This window comes from Chaetodon auriga, chromosome 17 (assembly GCF_051107435.1).
Source record: "Chaetodon auriga isolate fChaAug3 chromosome 17, fChaAug3.hap1, whole genome shotgun sequence".
In the NCBI taxonomy this organism is placed as follows: Eukaryota; Metazoa; Chordata; class Actinopteri; order Chaetodontiformes; family Chaetodontidae; genus Chaetodon; species Chaetodon auriga.
Window position 1 is genome coordinate 13839110 of NC_135090.1, and position 25900 is coordinate 13865009.

Here is a 25900-nt window from a genome sequence, read left to right on the forward strand (position 1 = left end):
TCCTTCCCTTTAGCTGGTTTCCCATTGGGACTCAAAGGGGATTTTGCAAGCAGGGATCGCAGCTAGATTGAGGCTGGTAATTCCCTCTTTGGCGACCGGCCCTGCCCCGAGCAGGAATGCCACCTTGTTTTTCTTAGTTTTGTTGCCTAAACCTGGGAACCATGTATACAGATGTCATGTATTCCCCTGGCCAACAAACTAGATAAGGACCCTGCCAAGGGCACAGTTATCTCACCTGCCACATGCGTTCTTCCTCAGAGTTGGTTTTCACAACAAAAGGAGGATGCAGGCTCAGACATTATCTGCCTAAAACACAATCCATTGGTTTCCTCTGTTGTCCACTGTATATTTGGCTGTTTGAATGTCCAAAAGGGGAAAAGGTAAGCAAGCTCTTTCCTCTTTTTTCCCCTCTCTTATATAGAGGATCTCAGGCAGAGGCTGTGTATCACATGTGTTCCCATTAAGGCCTTATTTGTGGAACAAGTATATATATGGTCCCATATCTCAGTACAGATAGCAATTGTATACGTGGTCATAGATGTAAATGTTGAGAAAAACATGGCTCAATGAGTTTGTGTCCCTTTTCTGCTTCCGGCACAGCCTTCTCTGATCTCTCCATGCAATCCGCCATGCCTTAGAGGTATACTATGCAGGAATTGTTTTTTTTCTGTTTCTAAACACAACATTGAAACGCTGCAAGCTGTATTGTAGGAACTTTCCATTTGTTGTAATGGAAAGGCCGATACTTCTGCTAAACTAAGCTAACCAATGGCACCTACCTGTCCAACAGAAAACAAGCCAACTCTGCCAACTGGCATCTGCCTCATCTTATTTTCGTTTTTTTGGCTCTTTGTTCACCATTTTCATAGCTTCCTCTTGGATGCATGCTGCTTACACTCTGGCACCTGGTCGCTACCTTTTTATAAAGTCCCGACCTCACCTGCATGCTGTTATTGGCTGGGATTTACACACCCACTGCCAAAAGCTTGCAGCCCAGAAATGTTCCGACCAAAATGAGAAGAAAACACCTTTATCTGTAAAGAGTACAATATCCAGTCATTGGCGCAAAGGGGAAGAACAAAAAAGTGACATATTTGGCACCAGAATGTGACTCTATATAATTATTGCCGATGTTTGCATTCTGCCTGTTTTTATATGATGCTTATATTCTTAGATAATAACTGTCCAGGAATGGCAAGAGTGGATGTTAATGATTGGCAGACTAAAGGTATTTGTGCAGTTTATTTGCTGTACCATTTCAGTACATTTACATGGAACAAAGATGCCCACAACTGCTGGCATGAAATTTCTAATTCATTCCACCAGTAATTATGCCCATTTTCATGCTGGTTCAAACAACACCCACACAAGCAGCTGCAAAAAAAATTATTATACAGCAGCTTGAAAATATTGGTGAAAACATTTTTGAGGTCACTGTTGCTGTGATTGTCACACGGGGTCACCAGTATCAATGAATAAATCTGAACCCATTAGGAAGGCACAACCTGAGATAATGCTGATAACGTGTTAATGTAACCATTTCATAAAGCATGCAGGTTTCATCTAACTATATTTATGGTATAATAAAAGCGTATAGTGTAACAGTATGTTATTTCAGCTCCATTAGACTGTCTATGTTTACATGTTGTGTGCCTCAACTTTGGTAAATACTGTAACTTAATGGTTATCCAGCTGTCCAGACTGCTTTTAATAAAAACTCAACAAACATGATAACCCAAATTAAAACCAACTCAATAGAACGTGTCTTTGTTGGGGAAAAAAAAATAAAAAATTCAAACTCTCTTGTATGATCAGTCTCATAAATACTGAACAGACAGAGGTTTACATTGGAAAGTATATGTTGTGATATGTTAGTAATCAGAGCACTGTCACAATTTTTGCATGAGAGAGAATTGGATATTTTTATTTCTCCAAGCTGAAAGACTTTAACTGAACTATACTACTTTATAGTGAGGCCACGTTGTTTCAGACTGAGCGACTCTGCTGTGCAGAGTGCAGTTGTCTCTGTCATAAAATCACTAGCTGGTACCTTACTACAATGTCAGCCAACAAGATTCGTATTAGTCCATCCATCCAGTTTCAAGTCACGTATCCGGGTCAGGGTCATGGTGGCAACAGATCAAGCTGAGCAGCGTAGATGGACTTTTCCGTGGTGATGGCCCCCAGCTCCTCCTGGCATTCGAAGGCCAGCTGGGATGTGGAATCCCTCCGGCTCTGCTCCAGGGTCTCTTCTATTTCAGTCATGCACACTCTGAAAAGGAAGCACCTGGGGGAGCACCAGGTGCTTGAACCATATCAATGTTGAAAAGCAGTGGTTTCATTCAGATGTCCGCCCACGTTGCTGGACTTGATGACAGAAAGCGAGGACAGCTAACCTGTGGAGGAACATCATGTCGACCTTTTGCATGAGTACCATTAATCTGAGTGTGTTTTGATCATGTTCAGATTAGTTCTGTGCAGTGTGATGGTATGTTGAACTGGGGCTGTATTCACAAAACATCCTGTGGTTCAAAGAAGCTGATTTAGGTGAAACTCTTAAAAATAAGTCCTTAAAAAAAAAAAAAAAAAAAAAGGCTCGTAAGGCCTGAGAGCTGACATTAACTTGTAATTCTAGAAGAAGTTTGAGGCAAAGGACTCACTGCAGGAAATACCCCTTATTACATCAGTGTTCTGTAAAAATACAATGATAATGACCATTATATTATTATATTTTGATGGTGGTGAATTATTAAAGTTCCAGTCAACTCAGCAGCAAATCTAAACAATCCAGTAACACCAGAGATGTTTGCACAACTCTGTAGTACTTGGACACAGGAAAAAATGTTTGCAGCGCTGATGAACTTGAAATATCTCAGCCTGTCAAGAGCTATTCATCAAAACAAAAATGTGATTTTCAGACCCAGATTTGTTGGACGGCTTATTAAGTGTACAGTAACACCAACGAAATCAGATAAACAAACATCGTTTCATGGCCATCACTGAATTAACAGGTAAAACAGATTTTGCATGTGGAATTAGCTCATCAAATCTAATGAATGAGAAACTCTTAGTCAGGAAGCACCATTTAGGGGCCTCGTAGTGTTAAGATCCTTTTTAGGATACAGTCCCTGATCAGTAAGATGGGATAGAAATGAGTCAAAATGAAAGTTAGCGAGGGATCAATTAAAGCAGTGATTAACATGTTTTAGTAGCTAGTCAGAAGCTAATATGAAGAGATGGATAGAGTAGGTTAGGCGAGCTCCCCAGACAATTGTGTGACATCAATAATGTGGTGAAATAGAACAGCAACTTTTGTCAGGCTTTTGGACTCAAGAGTTGAAAAGTTTATGGATGGCCTGGAGAATCTGGCATGCCTCCGCATGATTACATAAAACTGGATTGCAGAACGTCAGTTTCCAAGGCAACTGTGTTTTTGTGTCTTTGCGCTCATTCTCATCCGTCAGCTCTCTCAGCACACTCGGCAGTTTTTGTCAATCGAGGGCACTGTGTGTTTGTCAGCTCTAGTAATGGTTAAGTGTCAGATAGAAAACGTGTTTAACAAAGGCTGTGATTGCACAGGAAGACATGAAGAAGTGAATACGCGGAAATGAGTTCTCTGCATGTAGTGACATAAAAGACTGACGCCCAGAAAATGATGGAGAGAAGAAGAGGAGGGGAGAATGTTTAATTGCCTTCCTTTTTGTCAGATACTATGCATCTCTCTCTCCGCCTATATATGTGTGTGTGTGTGTGTGTGTGTGTGTGTGTGTGTGTGTGTGTGTGTGTGTGTAGGCATGCATGCATCTTCCACTGTGTTCTCACTTGGTACACTGGCCCTATAGACAGTATGAGTTGTTAGCAGACTGCTGGGAAATCTCATTATCTACCAAACAATGCTGCTTAATAACTTGTCCAACAACTGTGTCACTCTCTGAATTAAAGAGGGACGTATTAAAACTGAAAGAAAGCGCTGTACAATCTTTACTGTGAACACTGAAAACTGGTTACATAGTGGTGCTGTACAGCTATAGAGATGCAATTCCAAATGCAACTGAAGCTTAAAACACTGCTGTCAAACAACTCTTGTACAACTTCCAGGTCTTTTTTTCCTGATTGAATCATATTATTTGACATTACTGCGTGGCTCACATTTGGTTGTATTTTACATTGAAGGCATTTAATGCACGTTTCTACCTGAACTGAGGATTATCTCTTCTTCAGTGTGTTCTGTGACCATTAAATGATGATCTAAAAGTGATATTGTAGTAATTGTAAAGGAATAATATCACAAAAAACATAAATATTGGTTGCGTAGCGATTTAACAGTCTGAGTCACATTTGTAGTTAATTTCAGAGCACTTTGCACTGTATATAATTTAGTTACACATTCAAGTTTACAATGCAGTGAAGTTCATTCTCTCTGTGCACCCACACATTTTCACACCAGTGTCTAGTTGCGAACATTAAATGCAGCCTCCTTACACTTTCGGATGAAAGTAGAAAATGTGAATGGTTGAGGATTGTGTGTGTCAGAGCAACCGAACCATTTTGACCAGCTTAGTTATTTTCACAGTCCATTGGATATTCCGGTAAAGCTCTGAGTTCATGTGTCAAGGGTCCCTTCCTCCACCTGGCTGCAATGTAGACAGTGAGCTACGGTAGAGGGTGCTACTAGATGGTACTATCAATCTCAGACCATTTGGCAAGCAAATATGAAAGGTTGCTCTCCTGGGAAATTAGCCTCTTGCTCGCCTCATGATTGTCAGGCACAGCTTAAAATGATTCCTATAATGTAAGCACTCTTCGCCTCGGCTGTCTAGTCTGCAAATGTATTATTTTATAAATTCCTCTCCGTGATTACAGTAATTGCAGGGAAATGTAATCTAATTCATCTTTTTGTTAGACTAGAAAAAGTGCTTTGAGGTCCCATCCCATGGCTGATGAATCATACATTCGCCACCCACTCCCTCGCTGGACCATCATGGTTACGTTATGTCCTGGTTAACAGTGTCATACTTGTATAAGCCCGAGGCATTATCATTAGTCAGTGGTAAGGAGTGCTGGGCCTGTATGCTGCCATCTCTCACATTTCAGTGTTTGCAAAGCAAGGTAGTACAACCGCTTCTCTCACATTCATTGCAAGAAATCCTTGGTTAAAACCTTGATTTTTTTTTTTTTTTTTTTTTTTTTCCCATTTTTATATATCCAGTTCCCATGTTTCCATATCTCATGCAACTACAGCTCTATTGACCACAAAATACAGTAAAGAGTTGGGATATTCAGGATACTCACATACTGTTTCAGACTATGTAACTTTTGTGGACGACTGAAAGTAAAAATCCTTAAATGCTCATTCTGTGGTGTAGTTCTAATCACCCATAGCTAATTAGGCAGCTTATATTTCCATTGAGTTCCCTGCAGTGTGACTTGTGCAGTTGGATCCAAACACTATTGATTGTGGCTGCTGGTGTTTGTGTCTTATTTTTCCAGCACGACGGCCCCTCAGGCACTGGGGGCTATGATGTGTCATAAAGATGAAGGCAAGCGATGACATTATGTGGATTTGTTGTGTGTGTGTGTGTGTGTGTGTGTGTGTGTGTGTGTGTGTGTGCGTGCTTAAGCTTGAGGGTTTAATTTCTCTTCAGAATGACTCACTACCCTTTTCCGACTCTTCGGTCATGTGTAGTTTGGCTGTGGATATTCATTTTACAGGCCTGTTTTCTGTTCTTCTTCTGATCTTTCCCCACTGATCCTAAACTATTTATCTGTGCTCCAATGAGAGAAACAAGAGATGTGTCTTTACTGGTTCCCATCAATAGCACTTAACAGACATTGGGAAAAAGGGAGGCAGAGGGGGAGGAGTTAGTGAAGGACATGAGGGAAGGAGCCCGAGCTAGGTGTGTGTGCTGTGAAGCTCTTCACAGCATCATGCTAATGAGGAGGATTATTATGTCCCCCCCTCAGGCAGTGGAGGCAGACCGAGTGGGTGTGGGCGCAAGTATTTCACTTGACGGTGTGATTTGTGTGTGTGTGTGTGTGTGTGTGTGTGTGTGTGTGTGTGATGAAAGCAGAGAGGAGAAGCCTAACCTTTTGAAAGTGATTCTGTTTTGCTGCCCTGACATCTTTCCTCTGTATCCACTTTATTAGGTACTCATCCCTATTTATGAAAATAGCCTGCTCCTCCAGCCACTGAGTCATGTAAACAAAGGAGGTGTATAAAGTATGCTGACTGGGTTAAGAGGCATTAGTGTGTGTTCAAAGGTCAGAGGCAAATCTGTTCATGGGTTATGCGCAGCCACACACACACACACACACACACACAAACTCATAATCATCTGCGCTCCCTGTTTCCCTTCCCTGCACACACCCTCTCTCCCACCCCCTCTCTTCATCCTCTCCTCCGGTCCCCCTCCTCCCTCGCTCAGCAGCAGCCAGTGGTATGTTCCACTCGTCTTCGCTCCTCTCTCTCTCTTTCTCCACTGTCAGCCTCAGCAGTCTCCACACCGGAGCTAGACACTGGTGCAGCGTCGCTTCATACATGCACACGTGTGTGTTTCCTGGGCGCCGGGCTCTCGAGAACGCTCCCCCGTTCGAGTGTGTGCAAGCGTGCGAGCGGATCTGCGTGAGAATGTGCGTGTGAGCGTTTCTGGAACATCTTTTGTATGGAGGAGCATGTGTGTGGAGTGAGAGCCAGCGTGAGGATGCGTGGTAGGCAGGTGTTGTTGTGATCGGCGGAGTTTTTGGTGTACAATCGTTGAGCTGTTTGCCTCCCCCTCCCTCCCATTTGGTTATCTTGTGAGGGCAAAAAGCATCCTGCTGGGATGTCTACCTCGCCTGGTGCAACAGACGGGAGCCAAAGGAACTCTTGTAAGTGACTTTTTTTTCTTCGTCTTTTGTGATTGGGAGTGGTGGTGTGTGTGTGTGTGTGTGTGTGTGTGTGTGTGTGTGTGTGTGTGTGTGTGTGTGTGTTCCAGTCTGTCAAATTTCTGTGTGGCGTGTTTGCAACCAAGCTTCCTTTTGTCCAGTCGAATAGAAGGTCCTTATATTGAAGGGAGACCTGGTCAAGAAAGGAGGAGACATGTAGTTCAAGGCGATGTGACAACAAACACATTCTGTTATTAAGAATGAGACATTGCAAGCAAAATGAAATTTCTTTCTATTAGTAGTAGGAATGTGAAGTTGTGTGTGTTTGTGTGTATGTGTGTGCAGCAGAAAGATGGTGAGCAGTGGGAGTGAAGATGCCAAGAGTTTGATTGTGTAACACTGTACAGTATGTGTAGGGTCAGATGATATGCACAGTAGTGCAGGTAAAGGGCCGTAATGTACGCCTGTGTGAGCATACTTGTACATGTTAACGTGATGGAAGGAGAGCTTGGCGGTGTGTGTAATGTGGGAGTGCGAGGGAACATGCATGAGTCTGTTTACATATTCCCTGGAGCGCCTCCAGCTGTCGCTCTAGTGCAAAGGTGCTGTGCATCGATTGACAACCAAGCCAGCTGTATCTTTTCAGAAAGAGGAAGAGATTAGAGGACCTGTTGGTGTCACTCCCTGCTGTCGAACTGACGAGTATTTCACTTTATCCTGGAAAGACAGCACAGCCTGTTAATCAGGATTTAGTCAGTTTTTCATTTTCTGTGTCTCTGTTGGGATGAATTAATGAGTCAGAGTGAAATACTGTGCTGGCTGCCTTTTTAAGTGTGTGTGTGTCTACTGTGTGTTTGTCCTGTATGTGTGGCAGTAACTTTGAAAGACACTGCAGCGATTCTGATAAAAAAATGTGGCCATAACGTTATAGTGTATCAGTTATTCAGTGGGTGAAAGTGTGTGGGACTGCTCTGCACTTTTAATGTTTGGCTTCATTCTGGCCTCAAGCAACGCACACACACACACACACACACACACACACACACACACACACACACACCAAACCAAATGATTGCTGTACTGTAAGTGGGTGATTGATAAAATGATGTGACTCATTTTGACTCATCTGAGAGCTCAGTGGGAACACACACTCAGAAAATCTTCCTCTCACACACACACACGCCCGTATGCACACGCACATACACATGCATTGACTGGCTTGACTGAGGCACAGATCACATCTGGGAAAATGGATCTCCTTTTATTGCTTTCATTATTATTGCACCATCCCCCTCCTCTCGCTTTCATTCTCCTTCTCCCTCCTGTTATTTTCTCGTTGTTATTTACTGCCCAACCTTGTATATAACTCGCCTGGAAACCTTTTGTGTGTCTGGGTGATGTGTTAATGATCACACTCTGACACACCCACCCACTCTAGACACCTATTGTGTGTTTATGACTGTGGGCTTTTTTTTTTTTATATAATTACATCATTGTGTGTTCAATAATTTGGCTGAGTAATATGCTGGCTTATTGTTGTATAACTCCCACTTCGCTCTCACATGTTTAGCTCGAGTTCTTGGCTGCTTTGCTTTGTACTTGACCAGTTTGTTCCCTGTCAAGACGCATCCGTCGCATTACCTTCTTATAGAGCGGTGCCCTCAAATGGAAATATCAAGTGGCCTCAAGCTACGATTGCTGATTTACTAACAATAATGTTACATAACCAAACGCAGCATCTGAAGGAACAAGTCAATAGTCTCAGCTCTTAAGAAAAGGAAAAAAAAAATGGAGATTAGAGTAGTTGAAGATTGAACAAATGAAGAAAACAACGATGTAATCATGCAGAGGAACATTTTTTTTTTGACTCATATTTCCATTTCATGAGTTGTGAATTGTCCTTTGTTGTAAATATCAAAGGAACATACCCAAACAATACCAGAATAGTTAATAATTTATGATATAAACTCATTATCACATCAAATAAAAAGCTTACTCTGTGTTTTGTTTTGTTTTTTGGCTGATTAAAATAAGATATTGTAATTACATAATGCTACACCAATTGATACAAAAATAGAGCATAGTTATGGGCTATTTCTGGACTTGTGTTTAAAGCCCTTTAGTAATATTTTTAGATAAGACTCCTCTTTCAGGCTCTTTTCCGGCAGCCTGACTCGGTGCTGTTACCGCGGTGTGATGCTGGTGCAGAGCTCTCTCTCTGTTCGTTTGTGTCCTCTGTAAAGGAGCAACAGCAGGCACCTGCCACTGAGATGGATGTGCTGTGTCATCACTTCTCCTGCCAAATGATGGCTTGCCTCACCTCTCCTCTCCTCTCCTCTCCTCTCCTCGTCTCCTCCTCCCTCCCCTCTTCCTCCCTCTGTCAACCACCTTTCTTTTGTTTTTTTGTTTTTTTTTCTTTTTTGCACCTGGTCGCTGGACACATCTGCTCTCCTCTCTGCTGGTGTCTCATCTGTTCCTTAATCTCCTCTCCTCTGTATCCCATAGCACTTCTCCTCTCCTCCCCCTCGTCTCTCATCTTCCTCCTCTCTGCTCTCCTCCTGTCTGGTTTATCTGGGTTCGCATGAAACTTTAATTGCATGTAAATCAAAGCGCTGCAGTTGTGATTAGTCTTTTGTGCTGCTTTAATGAGTGGGGTCTGGACTATTGAAATATGGTACAGTAGCTGGCTCCTGCACTGTCTGTGACTGCCAACGCCACAAGCAAACTCAACTTTTAATGCTGCCAGAGAGGAGCGCAGCTTTTTTTCTCGAATAAGTGAAGTTCTCAGGGATAAAATGAAAAAAAAAAAACATTTTTTGAAATATTGCTGAGAGGATTATAGACAATCTTGAATGCGCTTACTCTTGAAGGTTTATTGGTCTTTGCAAAAAATCTCTATAAATATTGAGCTCTATTCAGAAAAGAGTATTAAATGGAGTTTTGGTGCCCATTACAGCAATATCAATGTACAATATAGTGTATGTTGGCAAGCTAATGATATGCCATGGCTGCCATTTTAAAGTGGCAATTAGCATCTAGTCTACTCATTCTTATCTTTATTGGTTTTGTAACATAAGAGCCCTTGAGATGAATAATACAACAATGCACAAGTATGATCACATAGATGGCAGACCATCCCGCAGATAATAGATAATAACAGATAATAGGCCTTGTGTATTATTTCATATGAGAGAGCAGGATCAAGGGAAAAGGAAAAACTATAAAACAAACACGTCTGACTCACATGTGACAGTTTGACACAGTGCTTCAGATCGTATAGAAGGAGGACTATGCTGTGGCCTCCAGAAATTTTGGAAAACCACCCCGAATCTTTTTAAAGTCTTTCATCTGGTGTACAGATGTAAGTGGTTGTTCATTTTTCCATTTGTTAGCTGTGATGAGAGGAATTCTAGTAAATGTGTTGTTGATTTCATTGACTCTATCGTCGATGTTTCTCCCAGTCGGGTTCAGACTCGTCATTCTCATTAGAAATTGGCAAGTAATGGAGGAACAGAAAAGGTAGCAGGAGTGTCTGAGATGTGACATTTAGCAGGCGGCGGCACAGAGGGTGCTCGAGTGTTTTATGTTCAGCCAAATGCTAGCTTGAGCTGCAAAGTTTAAACACTTACTGTAAGTGACACGATTGCTGCCAAGTGAAAATATTCGAATCCTGTGTTGACTTTTTATGCAGTGGCTCTTGTGACTGAGAGGCTACGTGTGTGTCTGTGCACGCATACATTTCTCCATGCAGCACAGGCCCACGTAACTAATCTGCAGTTAGCCTGCTAATTAGCGTACTCAAACATTGCTCGCATAGCATGTAAACAGAGACGCTGTGTACACGCGTCTTAATTTGTGTGTTCATTTCCACAAGTCACCCTCCCTTCTGACCCCCCCCCCACACCCCACCCCACCCCCCCAAGAAGGTGAAGACCTGGAATGATGGTATGAACTGTCTTTAAAGATGGATTTAGTTTGAGAGATGAAAGAATCTGTGCCATTGAAGGGCAGAGCACGGCTTGATTTTCAAAGGACATAATTATCACATTTAAACCTTCACTGACTCCACTTTTTTTTTTTTTTTTTTTTTTTTGGTTTTTGCTGCGATCGACATGAAAAAGTAATAATATCTGTGTGTTTAAGCGTTTCAGTTCCATGTGAAAATCTAGCCTTAGCGTAGCATGCTCCCACTGTTGTATAAGTGATGCGTGTGTGCAGTTGCACAAATGTCAAGTAATGCACTTCTATGCTACGCAGAACCACATGAGCCATAATTACCTTGTCTTTCCATGCAGATCGTGATGATGCTAATAGTCCATCCATCCATTTGTTTTTGTTTTTTGTTTGGTTTTTTTTTGTGTTACCCACTTACCCATCATGATTGCAGGGGTGTCAGCCATGGATCAGGAATTTAGGATGGATGACTCATTATCTCTCACTTTACTTGCCTACCTTTCTCATGTGTCATTATGTCACCCGCTCTCTGTCAAGCTTGTTCCCGCCTCTTTCCAGTCCACTGCGTGTTTTGCCGGCAGTGTCCACCTGGTTTAACAGGTGTTGTTGGCAAAGCCTGAGCATGTTGTCTCCTCTCTCAACACTCATATTGTTTACTCAACTGTAGTACTGCCTGTGTCTCCCAGCTATCTTTACGATAAGATCATCCTTTTTCAATTAGATAGGAGGAACAGTCTAGCAGCAAGGATGCTATTGGGATTCAGCATGTTACAAAGAATGCCACAGACGAAGAAAGGAGACAAAGGGAGAAAGAGCAAAAGAGAGGGAAAGACAGAGGAGGTGGGAGGGCAAGGAAATGATTCGATGGAAGAAAGGAGACAGAAGTAAAAGAGGGCATAAAAATGAGATGAGATGAACAATAAACATTGAAAGAGGATGACAGAGAGGAGAAAAAACAACAGAGGAAGAAGAGAGCAGTGTGGCAGAGGAGGGCTAAAATAGAGGAAGCAAAGATAACAGGTGGAGGATGAAGGAGAGTGGGTGAAGAGACAGAGAATGAGAGTGACTCAAGAATAATAGAAAGAGAATATTGGTGGAGGGAGGAATTAAAAAGACTGAGCCGAACCAAAAAGCACATTACGGATAATGAGGAAGAATAATAAAAAGATGTAGGAGAGCAGGACAGGCCTCCACACTATCTGGGAGTCTGCTAATTGGTGGTGGTGGTGGTGCCGAGGTTGCACAGAGATCACAGACTGCAGCAATGGAGAATCTCTCGCCTCTGCTATCTGGAGGACAGGACGTTTCATTCCATCTTTAGAAATGAATCACGGTGGAAACTGAAAAACTAGGACCTCGTCACATACAATGGAGCCATAATTATTTAACTAAGTTTGAACATATTGGTTGAGGTTTTGGCTCCATGCGCTCAGTGAGGTTTAAGTGCTGTTTAACATGTTTAATGCAGCGGGATTTCCAGTACATGTGCAGTGCGCTTGTAGGCAAGTTTTACTAGAGACACAACAGTCTCCTGGGTGAAAGTCCTGTTTTTGTTTGACCCATTCACATTCACAGAACTTGGCACACAATGATTTCTGCTCAGTCATTGCAAACATTGATGCATCTAAACTCCTTTGTGAGATTTCAGTTTATTTCTTTCAAAAGGCACATGTGAAAGATCACCAGATCGACTTAACTTTCATCCTGCTATCCATCCCTTTTTTTTTTTCAAGCGTCACAGCTACAGATGGGCTCCCACTGCTTATCATGCTGAGAAATTATATTCTGAGCTGTGTGGCATGACAGAAGAATAAATACTTAGACACATCACAAGGGGCATAATGATTGTAATTAAAGGGACAATAGTGGCTGGTATATAATTTTACTCACAGTTATAGCAGTTGTTTTATTTTAAGGGCGTGTCGCAGTTACTTCAGCGGTGGGTGAGTCAGAGGGATGAATCTAAGTTTAAGCGTATCAGATGATTTCAAACACCTTCGCAGATGTGCTGGGATGATGTAAAACCAGAGGACCAGGATGACACCCTGTCAGAAATCATATTGCACATGTTGACATACAAAATAACCTCACAGATGAACGCACAGATCAACAAAGACCACCAAGCATTCTCATACAGACTTCTGTCCAAACCCAAAATCTATTTTCTGTTCCAAAAAGAGGCTGATATAATCTAGTGTTCTCTCAGATCCTGGTCACAGATGGTTTAGAAATTGCATTTTCCATCCCTGTGTGATGTACCTCAGCAGGTGGGTTATCGCTTTTTTTTTTTTCTCTCCTCTCCTCCCACTCCTCTGGGAAATGGAGAAAGAGAGGATCGAGAAAAAAGTAATAGTGTGGTCAGACAGCCAGGGAGTTGCTCTAATTAGGTCCATGGTTGGACAGACAGTATTTACAGTCTCAGACGGAGAGTCTGTTACAGAGTTTATGCTGTCAGTAATCCCTGTGAGTTGAATGTTTTTCTGTGTTTTTGCTTTTTGTTGTGTGTGTATAAGTCTGTGTTTTTGCTGTGAAGTTCTTCTGCTCGTCTACATGCTGAAGGCATCACTACTTCTGTGACTTGCTGCTGGGTCTCCTACAGCCTTCCTTCCAAAGCTTTCTTCTGCCTGTACTCTCCCTCTGTGCTCCACCCCCTGCCTGCTGCCTTATATAAGGGTAAATAACTCAGGTCAGGCAGAGACAGGTAACCCCTGTAGGACCTCTCATTTGGACAGGGGTCATGGAACACATCTTTTCCCCTCCTCTCTCCCTGACTCTCCCATTTCTCCCTCTGTTTCTGTAAGTCACACCGCAGAATAGAAAGTGTTCGACCGTGCGTCCTCCTGTGTTAGCGAGCGACTACGTGTGTTGGGTACGTGCATGATGATATCAGTGAATGTGTCTGCTCTTGGTTTTCCTGTGCGTATTCACAGATTTGTAAGTGATGCGTGAACGAACAAAGGGAGACAGCGAGACAGGTTTCTGCGGGGGAGGGAAGGCTTTCCCGCTGTGTGCCAGGTGACTGCGTGTGGCCCAACTAGAAGTCCGACACAACAAAACAACAGATGGATTGACAATACAGCATCATCACTGGGCCACTAATCAAGCGTTTTATCCCAAGGTGTGATGCTGTTGCTAGAACCTGCCTGTCATTAGGAGAGAAAACACATACACTGCTGACGAGACTGCAATGGTTTCAGTATGCAAAGGACGGCAAGATGAATATAAAAAACTTTCCTGATAGCCTTTGTTTTCTTTTGATGTGCTGGTGAGAATGTACATGGAGCTACAAGGGCAAAGGTATATGAACCACATGATCATGATGCAGTGTATGTACTGTGATGCCCCAGGACGTGCAGTACCAAGTATGTGCTACATTAGAGAAATAGTGAAGTAATATAGGGAAGATGAGATAATATCAAAGAGCGGAGCACAGCATGGAGTAAGACATGCCCATGGGGCTTCTGTGTGCGTGTGTGTGCATGTATGTGCTCTCGTGTGTGATGTTGCCTCCTCTATGTGCAAATGCTCTTTGTAACGTTCTCTCCCCCCGGCCAAGCTCAGGCTTTTCACAATTCATGCTGGGGCTAACAAGAGGGCACACTTTGACTGCAGATAAATGAGGGAGTAACATAGGGAGGGGGGGGGGGGGGGGGCAGTGACAGAGATGAGAAGTGGAGCTTGGCAAAACAAAGAGACGTTGCTGATAGCTTTTGATATCTCTGACATGGTTGAACAAAAAACACTCTTGAAATATTTAAGGGAAGACTTCGGCGCAGATGAGAAGAAGGAGCTCTCTGCCCTATAGCTCGATGAGAGCTGAAAGCATTGAGTTTACGGCATCACTACGACCATCACTATGAGGTTTCATTACCATTGCTTCATTGCTTTTGTTGCCAAGACCTGCCCTCAGTCAGGATGTGAATCCTGGATTGTGATGTCACAGTCCACCCACCAGCCATCCTGACGACCTCCCTGCGACTCCAGCACCACACGTATCATCTAGTGTTTCATTCACTAAAAACAAACATCGACTCTGAACGTAATCCGAGCAGCGATTATGTTTGTCAGCACATGATTATGAATGCAAATCGGCTGTATATAAATGAAATTTCTCTGAGACAGGGCTGTTTGTGTAGGAACATAACCCTGTCAGTTTTGCTCATGGGCCTGCTTACATGGCCCATTTGCAGTGACATCAAAATGTCATTGAAATGGGAATTGCAGTGAAGTGCACAGCGGCGGTGTATCTAAATGTTTCTACCATATGAATAGAGTATACAGCAGCATTTTGTAATGGCAACCTCCGTTTGTAGAGCAACAAAACTCCGCTGCTTGACATCTTCATCTCACAAATCCTCTGCAGCATGTCACCCAATTTATTAGGGCAGCTTTTGGTTTAGGCTCTTCCTGTTGTACCATTCTCAGCAGAAATTTAGTTGCATTAACATAAAGTCATTCTCTTCTTCTTTGAATCACCTGGAAAAGATGTGGGAAATAGGTGCATCTTCCTGCTGGAGGTGGCAATTTAAAAAAGATTAGTATAATCCCAAGAGACGATCATCTGGTTAATAAGAGTTTTTATCTTTGCTGTGGCCCTGAAATGATGCAGTGCTTTCGTAACAAGGCTGGATGGATCCTTCCAGTCTTTCCCTTGACATGTTTTTAAATTAATCTGGGATAGACTGAATGTGAAATAAAAACCTTTTTCCAGACTTTGGGCAATCAATTTAGATAATTATGTGCCCACCATAGGCTCCTGTCAGGGTTATGTTTTATGTACTTACAACCTTGGCCCACACACACACGCACACACACACACAGAATATCTCGGTCCCTGACAGTAGGTCAGCTCTTGGAGATGTGAAGGAATGACATTTGTAGATTCATACAATAGTTCCATTATCCCACTTGGCTGCCTCTTAACCTAAATCTATACACACATTACCACCACCGCCTGCAGCTGGAAGCTTCTCCACTGTTGTTGAGCCCTGCAAGGAGGAAACGAGGTTGCTGAATAAACGCAAAGTTTAGGGTCCAAGAGACGAAGAAGTGAAGGAGGAAAATACAGCATATAATGTGGGCTTTTAGTTGACAAACTGATCAGGGCTTTAATAAAAAGAATAAAACAACCCTGTCAGGAAATCTCTGTTCCGCGATTCCTTTGAAAAGCTAACAAAGACGCCGTCTCTGTGAGACTCCTTTGAGTCGCCACTCAATGGAGATTGTTGTTAAATTCATAAATGAACGTGTCAAACCGAAATAATACTCTTTTAAAACCTAGTTCAGAAATGAATATTTGAGAAGCTCACAGACAGTTTGACTGTTCACGGAAGTGTAATTCTTCGTGGATGGTGGGCCGAACATGACTACAAATAACAGATAGCTACATTAACAGTAACCATGAGGATATTGTACATGTAACCTCAGTTAAATGTGGGATCTGTCGCTGGTTTGTTGACTTGTCGGTGGTCTTCTTCTCCATCTAAAAGCTTGCTCTTGTAAAAAATCCACACAAACTCTAAACAAACGGGAAGCACAATACTGTTCCTACAGATCGAAGCATTAATTCCCACCTGCCCTCAGAAGCCTGTTTGACTCATTCCAGGTGATCCCAGAAAAATACATTTGTTGCCAACCGTCCTACATGATTAAATTAACTTTAAATAATAAAACAACCACATTGCACGTATGCCCAAACACCTGCTTGAGAATTTTACCATGCATGTAAGCTAATCTATCATTTATCAGCTCCCCTGAATGAGAAGACCCGCGTACAGTCGGCCATACACACCCAGCTCTCGCTCTAACATGATGAAAGATTGATCAAAGGGAACATGTGTGTGGGCCTGTTCGCACCGTGTTTTTACTGTACTATGTACAAAAACACGTGTTCTCAGCTGAGGTGATGGGATATTCATGACAACAAGGAGACTCCGCACTCTTCATCTTTTGGTGAAGTTTCAGAGATGAACATAAAGATTATTAAATGAAACACCTCCTTTCAAGTTATATTAGCTGTAGGCATTTTTTAACTTTGTCAAGGTTATTGGAGTATGAACCGGCTCCACTTGAGACTTTGTGCAGCTCTTTCCAAGGAGATTTTTCACATTTTCATGCTTTTGTCGTCCCGCAGTGTGCATGCGCTTCACTTCACTTATGCTGTGTTTCTGTGCCGTCTCTGCTACGCTTGTGTAACCCCACAGCGCTGCACTGCCTCTGACTTGATTGTGATAAAACTTGTATGACAACACGTGCAACTATTCACAGCTGACTGCATTTTTAACTTATAGCCTATACTCACAATATGATGTGCCAGGGCCCCAAACCTGATCTTTAATAATTCGTTGTACAGTGAGCACTGCAGAGCTCAGTTATTATTCATCACATACAGTAGGCTGTATACAGATACTCTATGGTCTGCTCGTGTCAAAGCTTCTGCAGTGTTGGAAGTTCAAGTTCGGCTTCGCGGCCTCAGATGCATTTCATCCCACTTCTCAGTCTCCTGCCTCTCCCTCTTCACTTTCCTCTGCTTAGTAAAATAGAGGAATAAAGCAGCGAGTGAACAGGTCATTCTGGAGAGGCGTCTTCCCTGAGAGCTTGCAGATGGTTTTGCTGATGTAAGGCTGTATTTGTTGCGGTATAGGGAGAAAAGAGGAGATCGCTGCATAATGCATCAAAGCCTGCTCTAGAAGTCTAAAATTTGTATTCCTGAAATATAAAGGCGGTGTATGCGTGTCTCGAGTACATGTGCATATTGGGTGTGTATATCTTTGCAAACATCCGGTTCACTTACAGTCGACGTGTTTTTCCATTTTAACCGTGCTGCAGCAGTATCACAGTGTGAAGAGCTTTTGCCTGTCCAGAATAGCCCAGCTGCCTGAGTTAGATTGCACAAAACACCTGAGGGGATGTGTGCACTCTGGTTTCCTTTTTCTGACTGTTTGTTGTTGTGGTTTTCCGTCTCTAAAGATTGTAACTGCCTTCCTTGTTGTGAGGATCAGATTGGCCAGAGTTCCTAATTTAGACGCTCAGTACTACGCTGCCCGTCGTTAAACAAGGCATCCCCCTTATCGGTGTGAGTAAAGCTCCCTTCAAGGCAAGCAATTAACCTGTTAGAAAATGCCTCTCATCCTCACTTTTTCCTCTTGTCTTCCTCCTTTCACTTCCTCTTTCAGCCTCTATTAACAGTTCACAGAGGTTTTGGTGATGTAAGCTTTTTTAATTGTCTCCTGGGGAACAGGGTAATTTCTAATCTGTTTCCAGCAGTTCAGCCTGACATAGCTGCACTAGACAGTATGTGCATATGGTTGAAGCCTTTGTGAAGGCAATAAATTGTATCCAGCTCCGCCGTAGTTCGATTCCTCGTTGTCAGGTGCTTAGAGCCCATTGGCTGAACGCTGATTTATTTGGCAGCCCAATGGTTCTTTCTCTCCCATATTTATCTCTGAGCAAAGGGAAGAGTACGGGAAATTTAATTCTTCATTATTCATTAAGACACGTTTAATCCCTGTTTGAAAGGATGGGTTTGGCTACATTTGAATGGCAAATGAAGCAGGAACTGGAACTGCAAAATTTTGATTAGCCCAAGAATTCAATTCCCACACATTAAGTAACATCATTTATCCCCCCGTGCCTCAAACATTAGTTACAGTGGGCTCTGGATATAAAAGTATATGGCATGTTCAGTATCCTTGTCACCGAGTGCAGCCAGATGCAGTCAGCTGAGACGGCGTCAGTGAACATGAGGAGGGTTCACGTGGGCAGCACATTTTGTTGGCGAACGAGAGAGTTGTTTTTGAGCAGATTGTGAGAGGTGGGCAGCCTGACAGGCCGGTGAAGAGCTGAAAGACCTCTGAGAACATGTAGGCCTCCCCTGTCCTCCTCTCTATCCTTGACGGATGGACCCTGTATTTGACAGCGTACTGTCAGGTGCTGTCAGATAAAACAGCCGACTCTCTATTTCTCTGTCTTTCTCTGCCACAAGTTATCAAGATACAGGTTCAAAGCCACAGAGCCACATGAGACACGAGCATTATGTTCAGTGATATCTGTGTGACTTAAGATCACACGGCTGCTACAGCAAAGGTTTAATTCAGCTTCATCAAGACCGCATGAGTAGAAGCGTACTGACGTCGAACGCCTTTTTATTTCACACAGATATAATGTGTATTCTGATAATGCTTTATTACTGGAATGTATTTATTGATATTCACTTCGGTTTTGGTGTGCATATGCACTGATATCATGTTTCAGAAAGACTTTAAAAGCTTAAGTTGTTTTGGTTGGACGACCCTAACCCTAACCAGCTACTGCATCGTCCGGATATGCTCCATACCCTTTATCTCCTCTGCTCCTGACCTTTCTAACCATCTGGCCTCCGCTGGTGTGTTTCTTACAGTGTGTTGTGTCTGTTGCGAACATAGACATGTACTGTACGCTTGAATATACACGTTTAAAAAGGCCAGATGCCTTACAGCAGAGGAAATGTTTTGAGGTAAATGTCAGCTGGCAGTGGGAAGCAAAAAGCCCAAAAAATTATATATATATTCACATTGCCTCCATAGAGTAGGTTTGCTCACATTCCCCTCTGTCGCCTCTGCTTCAGCCTATTCTACCCACAATATTTAGATTCGGTACTCATTCTGAACAACTAACTGGCAGACGTGTCCACTCATCCCACAGCTGAAAAGTGCAATGGAGTTTGGTTTAAAAAGGATAGATGAAAAGCTCAGATCATTTGAAATCACAAGACTTCATCCTTCGCTGCTGCTTCGAATCAGATCAAAAGTGGCAAAAATGAATAAATGCACCTTGAAAACCAGGATGCAGCCATTGTCATCGTAATGTGTCATGTTATGTAACGGTTGGTGTGTGCGGTAATGTGTGTGTTTGTATTTGCTGAGTTATACAGCTTGTGAACATACATTCACACCATGACTCTTATCTTTTTTTTAACAGAATCAGTCAGTTACGTTACTGGACGGACGTTTGGTCCGATTACATTTTCTCTCACTTTTTTCCTCACCTCTGCTGGAATTATTGTCTACCTCATAAGGGCCAAACAGTTGATTTCGCTGCTGCTTTGGAAATGCTCTGTTAGCCTCCTGGGTTTTATCAAATCTGGCTTTAAGCTCTTTAGTTGATACTGATGGAGGCTCCATTTAAATCCCCTGCACTGCACTGTAAAATCACTGGAATCTCCTCAGCGTTCCAGCATCAGAAACACTGGAGGCCAGGGCAGCTCAGACGACGGCAAACGTTGTATCACCGGGGAAACAAATGAGGGCTCTGATAATAAGTGTGAGAACTTAACAGTGAGCCTCATATTTACGGCTGTGACCTTCACCCCTCTCACATGTAGTTGGTACATTCCTAATCCCACGGTACAGTCTTCTACTGTGAACGGTCGGGCTGCTAGCTGACACCTCTGATTTGCTGCAAGGCCGAGTCGTGACCCATCCGACTGTGTGTGTGTGTGTGTGTGTGTTGTTGTGTGTTCCCGTCGAAGCAATTTACGTCATTGAAATCTGTTTTCTTTTTGTATGACTAATTGACAGGCAGTAAACCAGGTAAATAACAGTGGCAGCTTGTTGTTTTGACGCCGCAGTCAAAAGCGTTTGTGTGGAATTGGTCAGAAGGAGTTAATTGGATCACTCAAGGCGCTTTAATGGGCATTTTGTATGGGGTCTCTGAAGCTGTATGGTATCTTTTAACATGTAATAAGTTCTAATTTGTAATGAAGGATGTTCTATCCCCCAGTGGTGTTCAGTCTGTGAATGACTTAGCAGGAAGAAGCCTTCCCGCTGAGCTTTGCCTTACGTGTTGTTGAGCAGTTGCCTGGTGACACGTGTAGTTAATAAGACTGGTTTTATGTGCGTTTTCGCTCCCACTCAAATTAGACTATGGTTGCTGACGGAGAAGGAGAGAAAGCTTGATGTATGCGGCCACGAATCGTGCGCACCAAGCAAATATTTAACAAGCTCCCTGCGCGTTAACAAGTGCCCACATCTTTATCTTCAAAACACAGCTGCGAGCAAAGAGTGTATGAAGTGTCGCTAAGCGTCTCCACTCACCGCTTCTAACTTAACACAAGATTCCAGCCAGATGCATGACGCAATATTATTTTAGAAACTGTCATATAATCAGCAGCAGTCAGAGTAAAACTAAAAGTCAACATGTTATATTTTATTGCATTCGTTTCCTCTCAATCAGGCCCCCTTTAGATACCCATCGTTGACTGCTGCATCACTGCAGACACTCATTTGATTACAAACCAGTGAAAACTAGTTTCTGCACGCTCGCCAGCTGTGAATGCTTGGCACACACAGTAACAATTGTATTTGTACACCACCACACTGCCACATTCGTAGACATGAATTTGAAATGTCTGTCCTTGAGATGTGTGTTTTAGTTTGAGGAAGGAGACAGCTGGAAATAAGACTTCTGTCGAAAAACCCACTGGATGTGTTACATGTTGAAGTGGTGAGATATTCTTGGTATTGTCTGTTCTGTGGTTATTTTTTCATTTTCTGTGACACTCCTAGCTGACAAGAACTCACTCGATGAGATCAAGATACAGCAAGTATACTGTAAGTAAGTCTATAGCTCATGCTCGTTGGACCTGATGTCTCTGTAAACAGTTCCACTGGTACATTTTTTGTTCAGCCATAAATATCAAAATACTGAATCTGGACGTTTTTTTTTTATGAAAAGTTTTGGAAAATAAAAACCACTAAAAAGTCAGTTGCCCTGTGTTGTTGTAAGGTCATGGAAAAGATGAAGGGAACACAAACTGTGTGGTGGTAAACTGTGTTCGACACCCACACTGCGTGTAGTACAGCGTTGCCCACGCGGTAACGCAGCACTCTGCTGTGTCTAAGATGCTGCAGTCTGAGACACAACAGACAAGATATGTCAAAAGCAACAGCAAAATGTGCATTCAGTAGGCCACATCACCTCTTTAGGAGCCATCGTGCCTAAATGGCTGAATAGGACGAATGGCAATGACTCCCCAAAGGGCACATCTGATCGTCAGAGAGTAGCGGTCATAGGTGTTCTGTGCCTTTCTCGTCAACTGGTGAAACGTTGCTCAGATTTGGCCACAAAAACGACTTGCTTAGGTTTAGGAACAGATCATGCTTTCAGCGCCCACACTGCACAAACAGCCGTCTCCGGAGTGGAAGTCTTGTTTGTTTGGCCCAGCTGTGCACCCCACCTTCCTCCATATGTGGACTTACTTGCCGCTTATACTTCGTCACCTGACTTCCTCCTTTGCTCGCATCATAATTACTGCAGCCACTAGAGGTCGCAGCCTAACAATAAACGTAAACGTGAGTCGTAGCAGACTGCTTGCACAGTCGACCTTTACCTGTGGGCTGCAAAGTTCACACAGGTTTCTTGTTTCCATATAAATGAAAACAAAGTACAGCCAGCAGCCAGTGTGGAACATTTTAGATAACCTTTTTTTCAGCGTTGCAGAAAGCCACAGTGTAGCGTTTGTTCTCCAAATGTCACCATATTCAACGGAGAGAGAAATACTTGTAGTTGCGGTCTTAATCTTGGATCCCCAAGGCAAGACTTCTTAAGAAAACAAACTTGCACTACAAAGTGTAACAATAACACTAATATGCTTGAGGGCTGCCGGAGACTTAAAATTAGATATAAGATGTGCTCGTGCTGTGCTAATAATACAGAAGCTTAATGATTTTGTCTTTCTTGAGCTAAATAAAAAAAAAAGGCACAAAGGACCAGACGCACTCTTCCAGCTTCACGTGGGCGCGTGAGTCGTGGTGTGCGTGAACTCAGCAGCTGATGTTTTGCAGCCTGAAAAACCTTATGAGGCTGTCAGTGCTGCAGTTCGACAGACAGGTGTTATCTACAGGAAAGAAGAGGCAGAGCATGAAACAAGAAGCAGTACATGTGGCGGGAAGTTTGAGCTGTGAGTGCGTACTGTATGTGGCGTGTGTGTGTGTGGGGATGATCGGTTTGAAGATAAAGTCATTGTAAGGCCAGCAGAGTGTGTGCATGTGCTGTATGGTTGAGTAGCTGTTTGCATGTTTGCCTTAGATTATCTGCAGCCAATGAAAGCTGGTGCATGTTAGTCCTCAGGTATACAGATAAACAGCTGGGTGGTTCATTCTGGAGAATACACTGATCATTTACACTTCAGCCACAATAATGACTCACTCCTCTATTTTTTCATGCAATGTGCCTCGTCACCTGTGCCCGCTTAAGTATCTCATTTGCACACACACAATCATGCAACGCAGTTTCTGCATCATGCATATTTTGTCACTTACCATGCGAGTAATTTCGAAGGGGTGTGTGCGCGACAGAGAAAGAATCAATTGTTTGTGTGCGCGTATGTGTTATTTACAGCACGGGGGCTGCCTCTGGCGGAAACCTGAGCACTTGAGAGATAGAGCGAGGCGGACAGAATCTAAAAATACCACGGCTGAGTGAGCAGGGGCTTAAGAAGAAGGAGAAGCAGTGGCTGTCTCCACCGTCAAGCCTGCCTCCTGGTCTTCAGGGCTGCACGCTGCTGTCTCAGAATGAAATATTAGGCCTTTATAAGCAAACGGAAACAAATCCATCTGAGACCAGGCAGCTAATTTAAAGTGACGGGTAGAACAAGGGGGGCTTTATATCAGATACTGGGACGTTTGATCTGTTCGGTGAGTAAAGTGCATGAAACGGCCATAATGAGAATGGTGGATGGGTTGTTTGAGCGTTAAAAGATGATTTGAGTTCATGAGGCGTGAGAAAAATCCCACAGCTTTTGTTGACAAATTGAAAAAAAGAATAAATAAAGAAAGAAAAATAGAGGCAACACAGACTTTGACATCACGTAAGCAAACTTAAGACCTCTTCAGCCTCGGCTTCAAGGTCACGCCTCGCGGCCATGTCCCTGTCCTCTTTTCATCTCTTACTCCCAGAATGACACATGGTGAAAACATTGAACCCCCCACACACATCCTGCCTCTCGCCACTCAACCCACTTCCTGTCTCTCTGTGTACCCTTCTGTCTCTCTGTCCCACATACACAAACAGCCTCAGAGGACCATTTACACGTCTGATACCGTCCACACACACAGAAACACACACACAGACGCACAAACACTGGCCTTAGTCCCAGGTCTGTGTGCAGGCATTAAAGGCAAACTGGCCAGCAAGTCCACTGACGCTTTCATCCGTCCACCCGTCCATCCATTCATTTGTCCAGCGAGGCTTCAAACATAACCTTCTCTCCATTGGCAGAGCCTATGATGGCACCTGATGTGTGATGTACACTACAAAGTGTAAATGACTGTGGACCGGGCTCAGCGGTGACTTGAATTGGCTGTTGATGACTCATAAAAAGGTACATTTCCATTTGAATAAGGGGCTTGTTAGTGTTGTTATTTACGGTCATTTAAATGTCTGCCTGCCCGTGCTGCAGCTCAATATTCGTTACACCTCAGAAATCTCACTAAACAACATTCTGAAAGAGCTCTAATTAAGATGCTTAAGGGAAAAAAAAGTGCTTCAAAAATGGCATTGAATGGAGCCTTGAATGTCCTCGAAGAAATAAAATTAGCTCCTGTTTCAAGTGAGCTCAGATTGGCTTTGCCTGTACAAAAGAGACATGTTGACCAAGCTGGAATGAGGAACACTTTACCGTTAAGATTAGCACTTTTGCTCTGTGAGCCAGGCTGCAAGAAAATGACACTATTTAGTCAAATGTAAAGCTCGAGTTGAATCCTGAAGGCTTGAATTGCCCTCCTTTCCTCTCTACTTTTCAGTCCTCAGCCGCTTCTCTCGTTGTACAATCGCAGCAAATGAAGGGCAAAGCTTGCAAGGTTTGAACTTTGCTCCTCTATATATGGACACACATTTACATGCCACATAAAGAACATTCACAGTTCTGCTTTGGTCACAGACAAACTCACAAACAAAGCGAGCAGAGCCCAGACTGCATCTTGATGAGAGGGATTAAAGTTCACCAGCAGGTAAATGCTTCTCCGCTCGTTTATTACGTCTGGGTATGAAACGGCTGTATGAAAAGATGTGCACAGGTGCACGATCACCCACACAGCTACATAAGCTGAGCGCCGTCACACACACACACACACACACACACACACACGCCCTGACGTACCAGCCTTTTTCCTGTGGGTTCTGCTTCCTGCATTTACAGAGCGCATACCAGACGTTTTTCTACTGCTGAAAACAGATATGAGCCTAATTACATTAAAGGTCTCATTTCATATCGATTTGTCTGCAGCCATCTGAGCAAACAGAACAGGATTTTTAATGCAATTTATGTTCTTTTCATTTCCCCTGAGTTTTGGGTCACACAGTGGAGAGTTGAGACAACACTTTGTGAGTACATGCTGCGTACTGTTGCCTGCCGAACATCCAAGCAACAGAAACAGCCTGTGAGGGGACACTTACCACCTTTTCGGCCTGCACGATGATTGCGGGAACAGACGTACCAAATAACACAGCAAGTACAAACTCAGGTAGTACACCAGACTTTTTTTTTGTGTTTCTCGTAAAAGGTTTTCAGTTTTTCATTTTGAAAGAAGAGCTATTACAGGAAACTCATCGCTGGAGACTTTGTGACCTTCATTCACGCTTTGATTTCGCCTTTTTTTCCTCATGATGGAAATTCCTCTTTGTTTCACTAGAGGTGGTTCAGCTTTGCGTCGTCGCAGCTATTCTACACATGTGCCATTAAGAAACCTTTGTCTTTCTAATTGAATAAAATGATGTCATCTCACAGGACATCATCTGCTGTGACTAACATCATGCAATTGCCACAGCTCCTATGAATCATCACCAGATGTGTACGTCTTTGTTAGTGCGCATTCACCATCGTACATATGAATCATGTCGAACAAGTGTGTAACAGACTGCTTTACGTGGCCGTGTGAGCGTTTCCATGTGCGTCCTCGTGAATCTGGAGGTGTGTCTGCACAACTGCGTAAAAGCTTATGTGCAGCTGCAAGGATGGAGTTTGTTGGACTTAATGACTCGCGCTCTCACACTAAAGTCATCAGCACAAACTTAATCCTGCGGGCTAAATATGAGCGAGGGCTAA

General features: G+C 43.1%; 1 protein-coding gene across 2 annotated transcripts in view; it reads left to right on the forward strand.

Moving 5' to 3' along the window:
* Positions 1-25900, forward strand: part of dtnbp1b (dystrobrevin binding protein 1b) — a 54551-nt gene that overhangs the window by 18108 nt on the left and 10543 nt on the right. The window contains exon 1 of one of the 2 annotated variants that reach the window (XM_076755186.1): positions 6440-6867. The exons of the other annotated variant lie outside the window; for it this stretch is intronic. Coding sequence (XP_076611301.1) covers positions 6822-6867 — 46 coding nt within the window. The 5' untranslated portion in view covers positions 6440-6821. Of the gene's footprint in view, positions 1-6439; positions 6868-25900 lie in introns of those variants that run through there. 2 annotated transcript variants of the gene reach the window in all.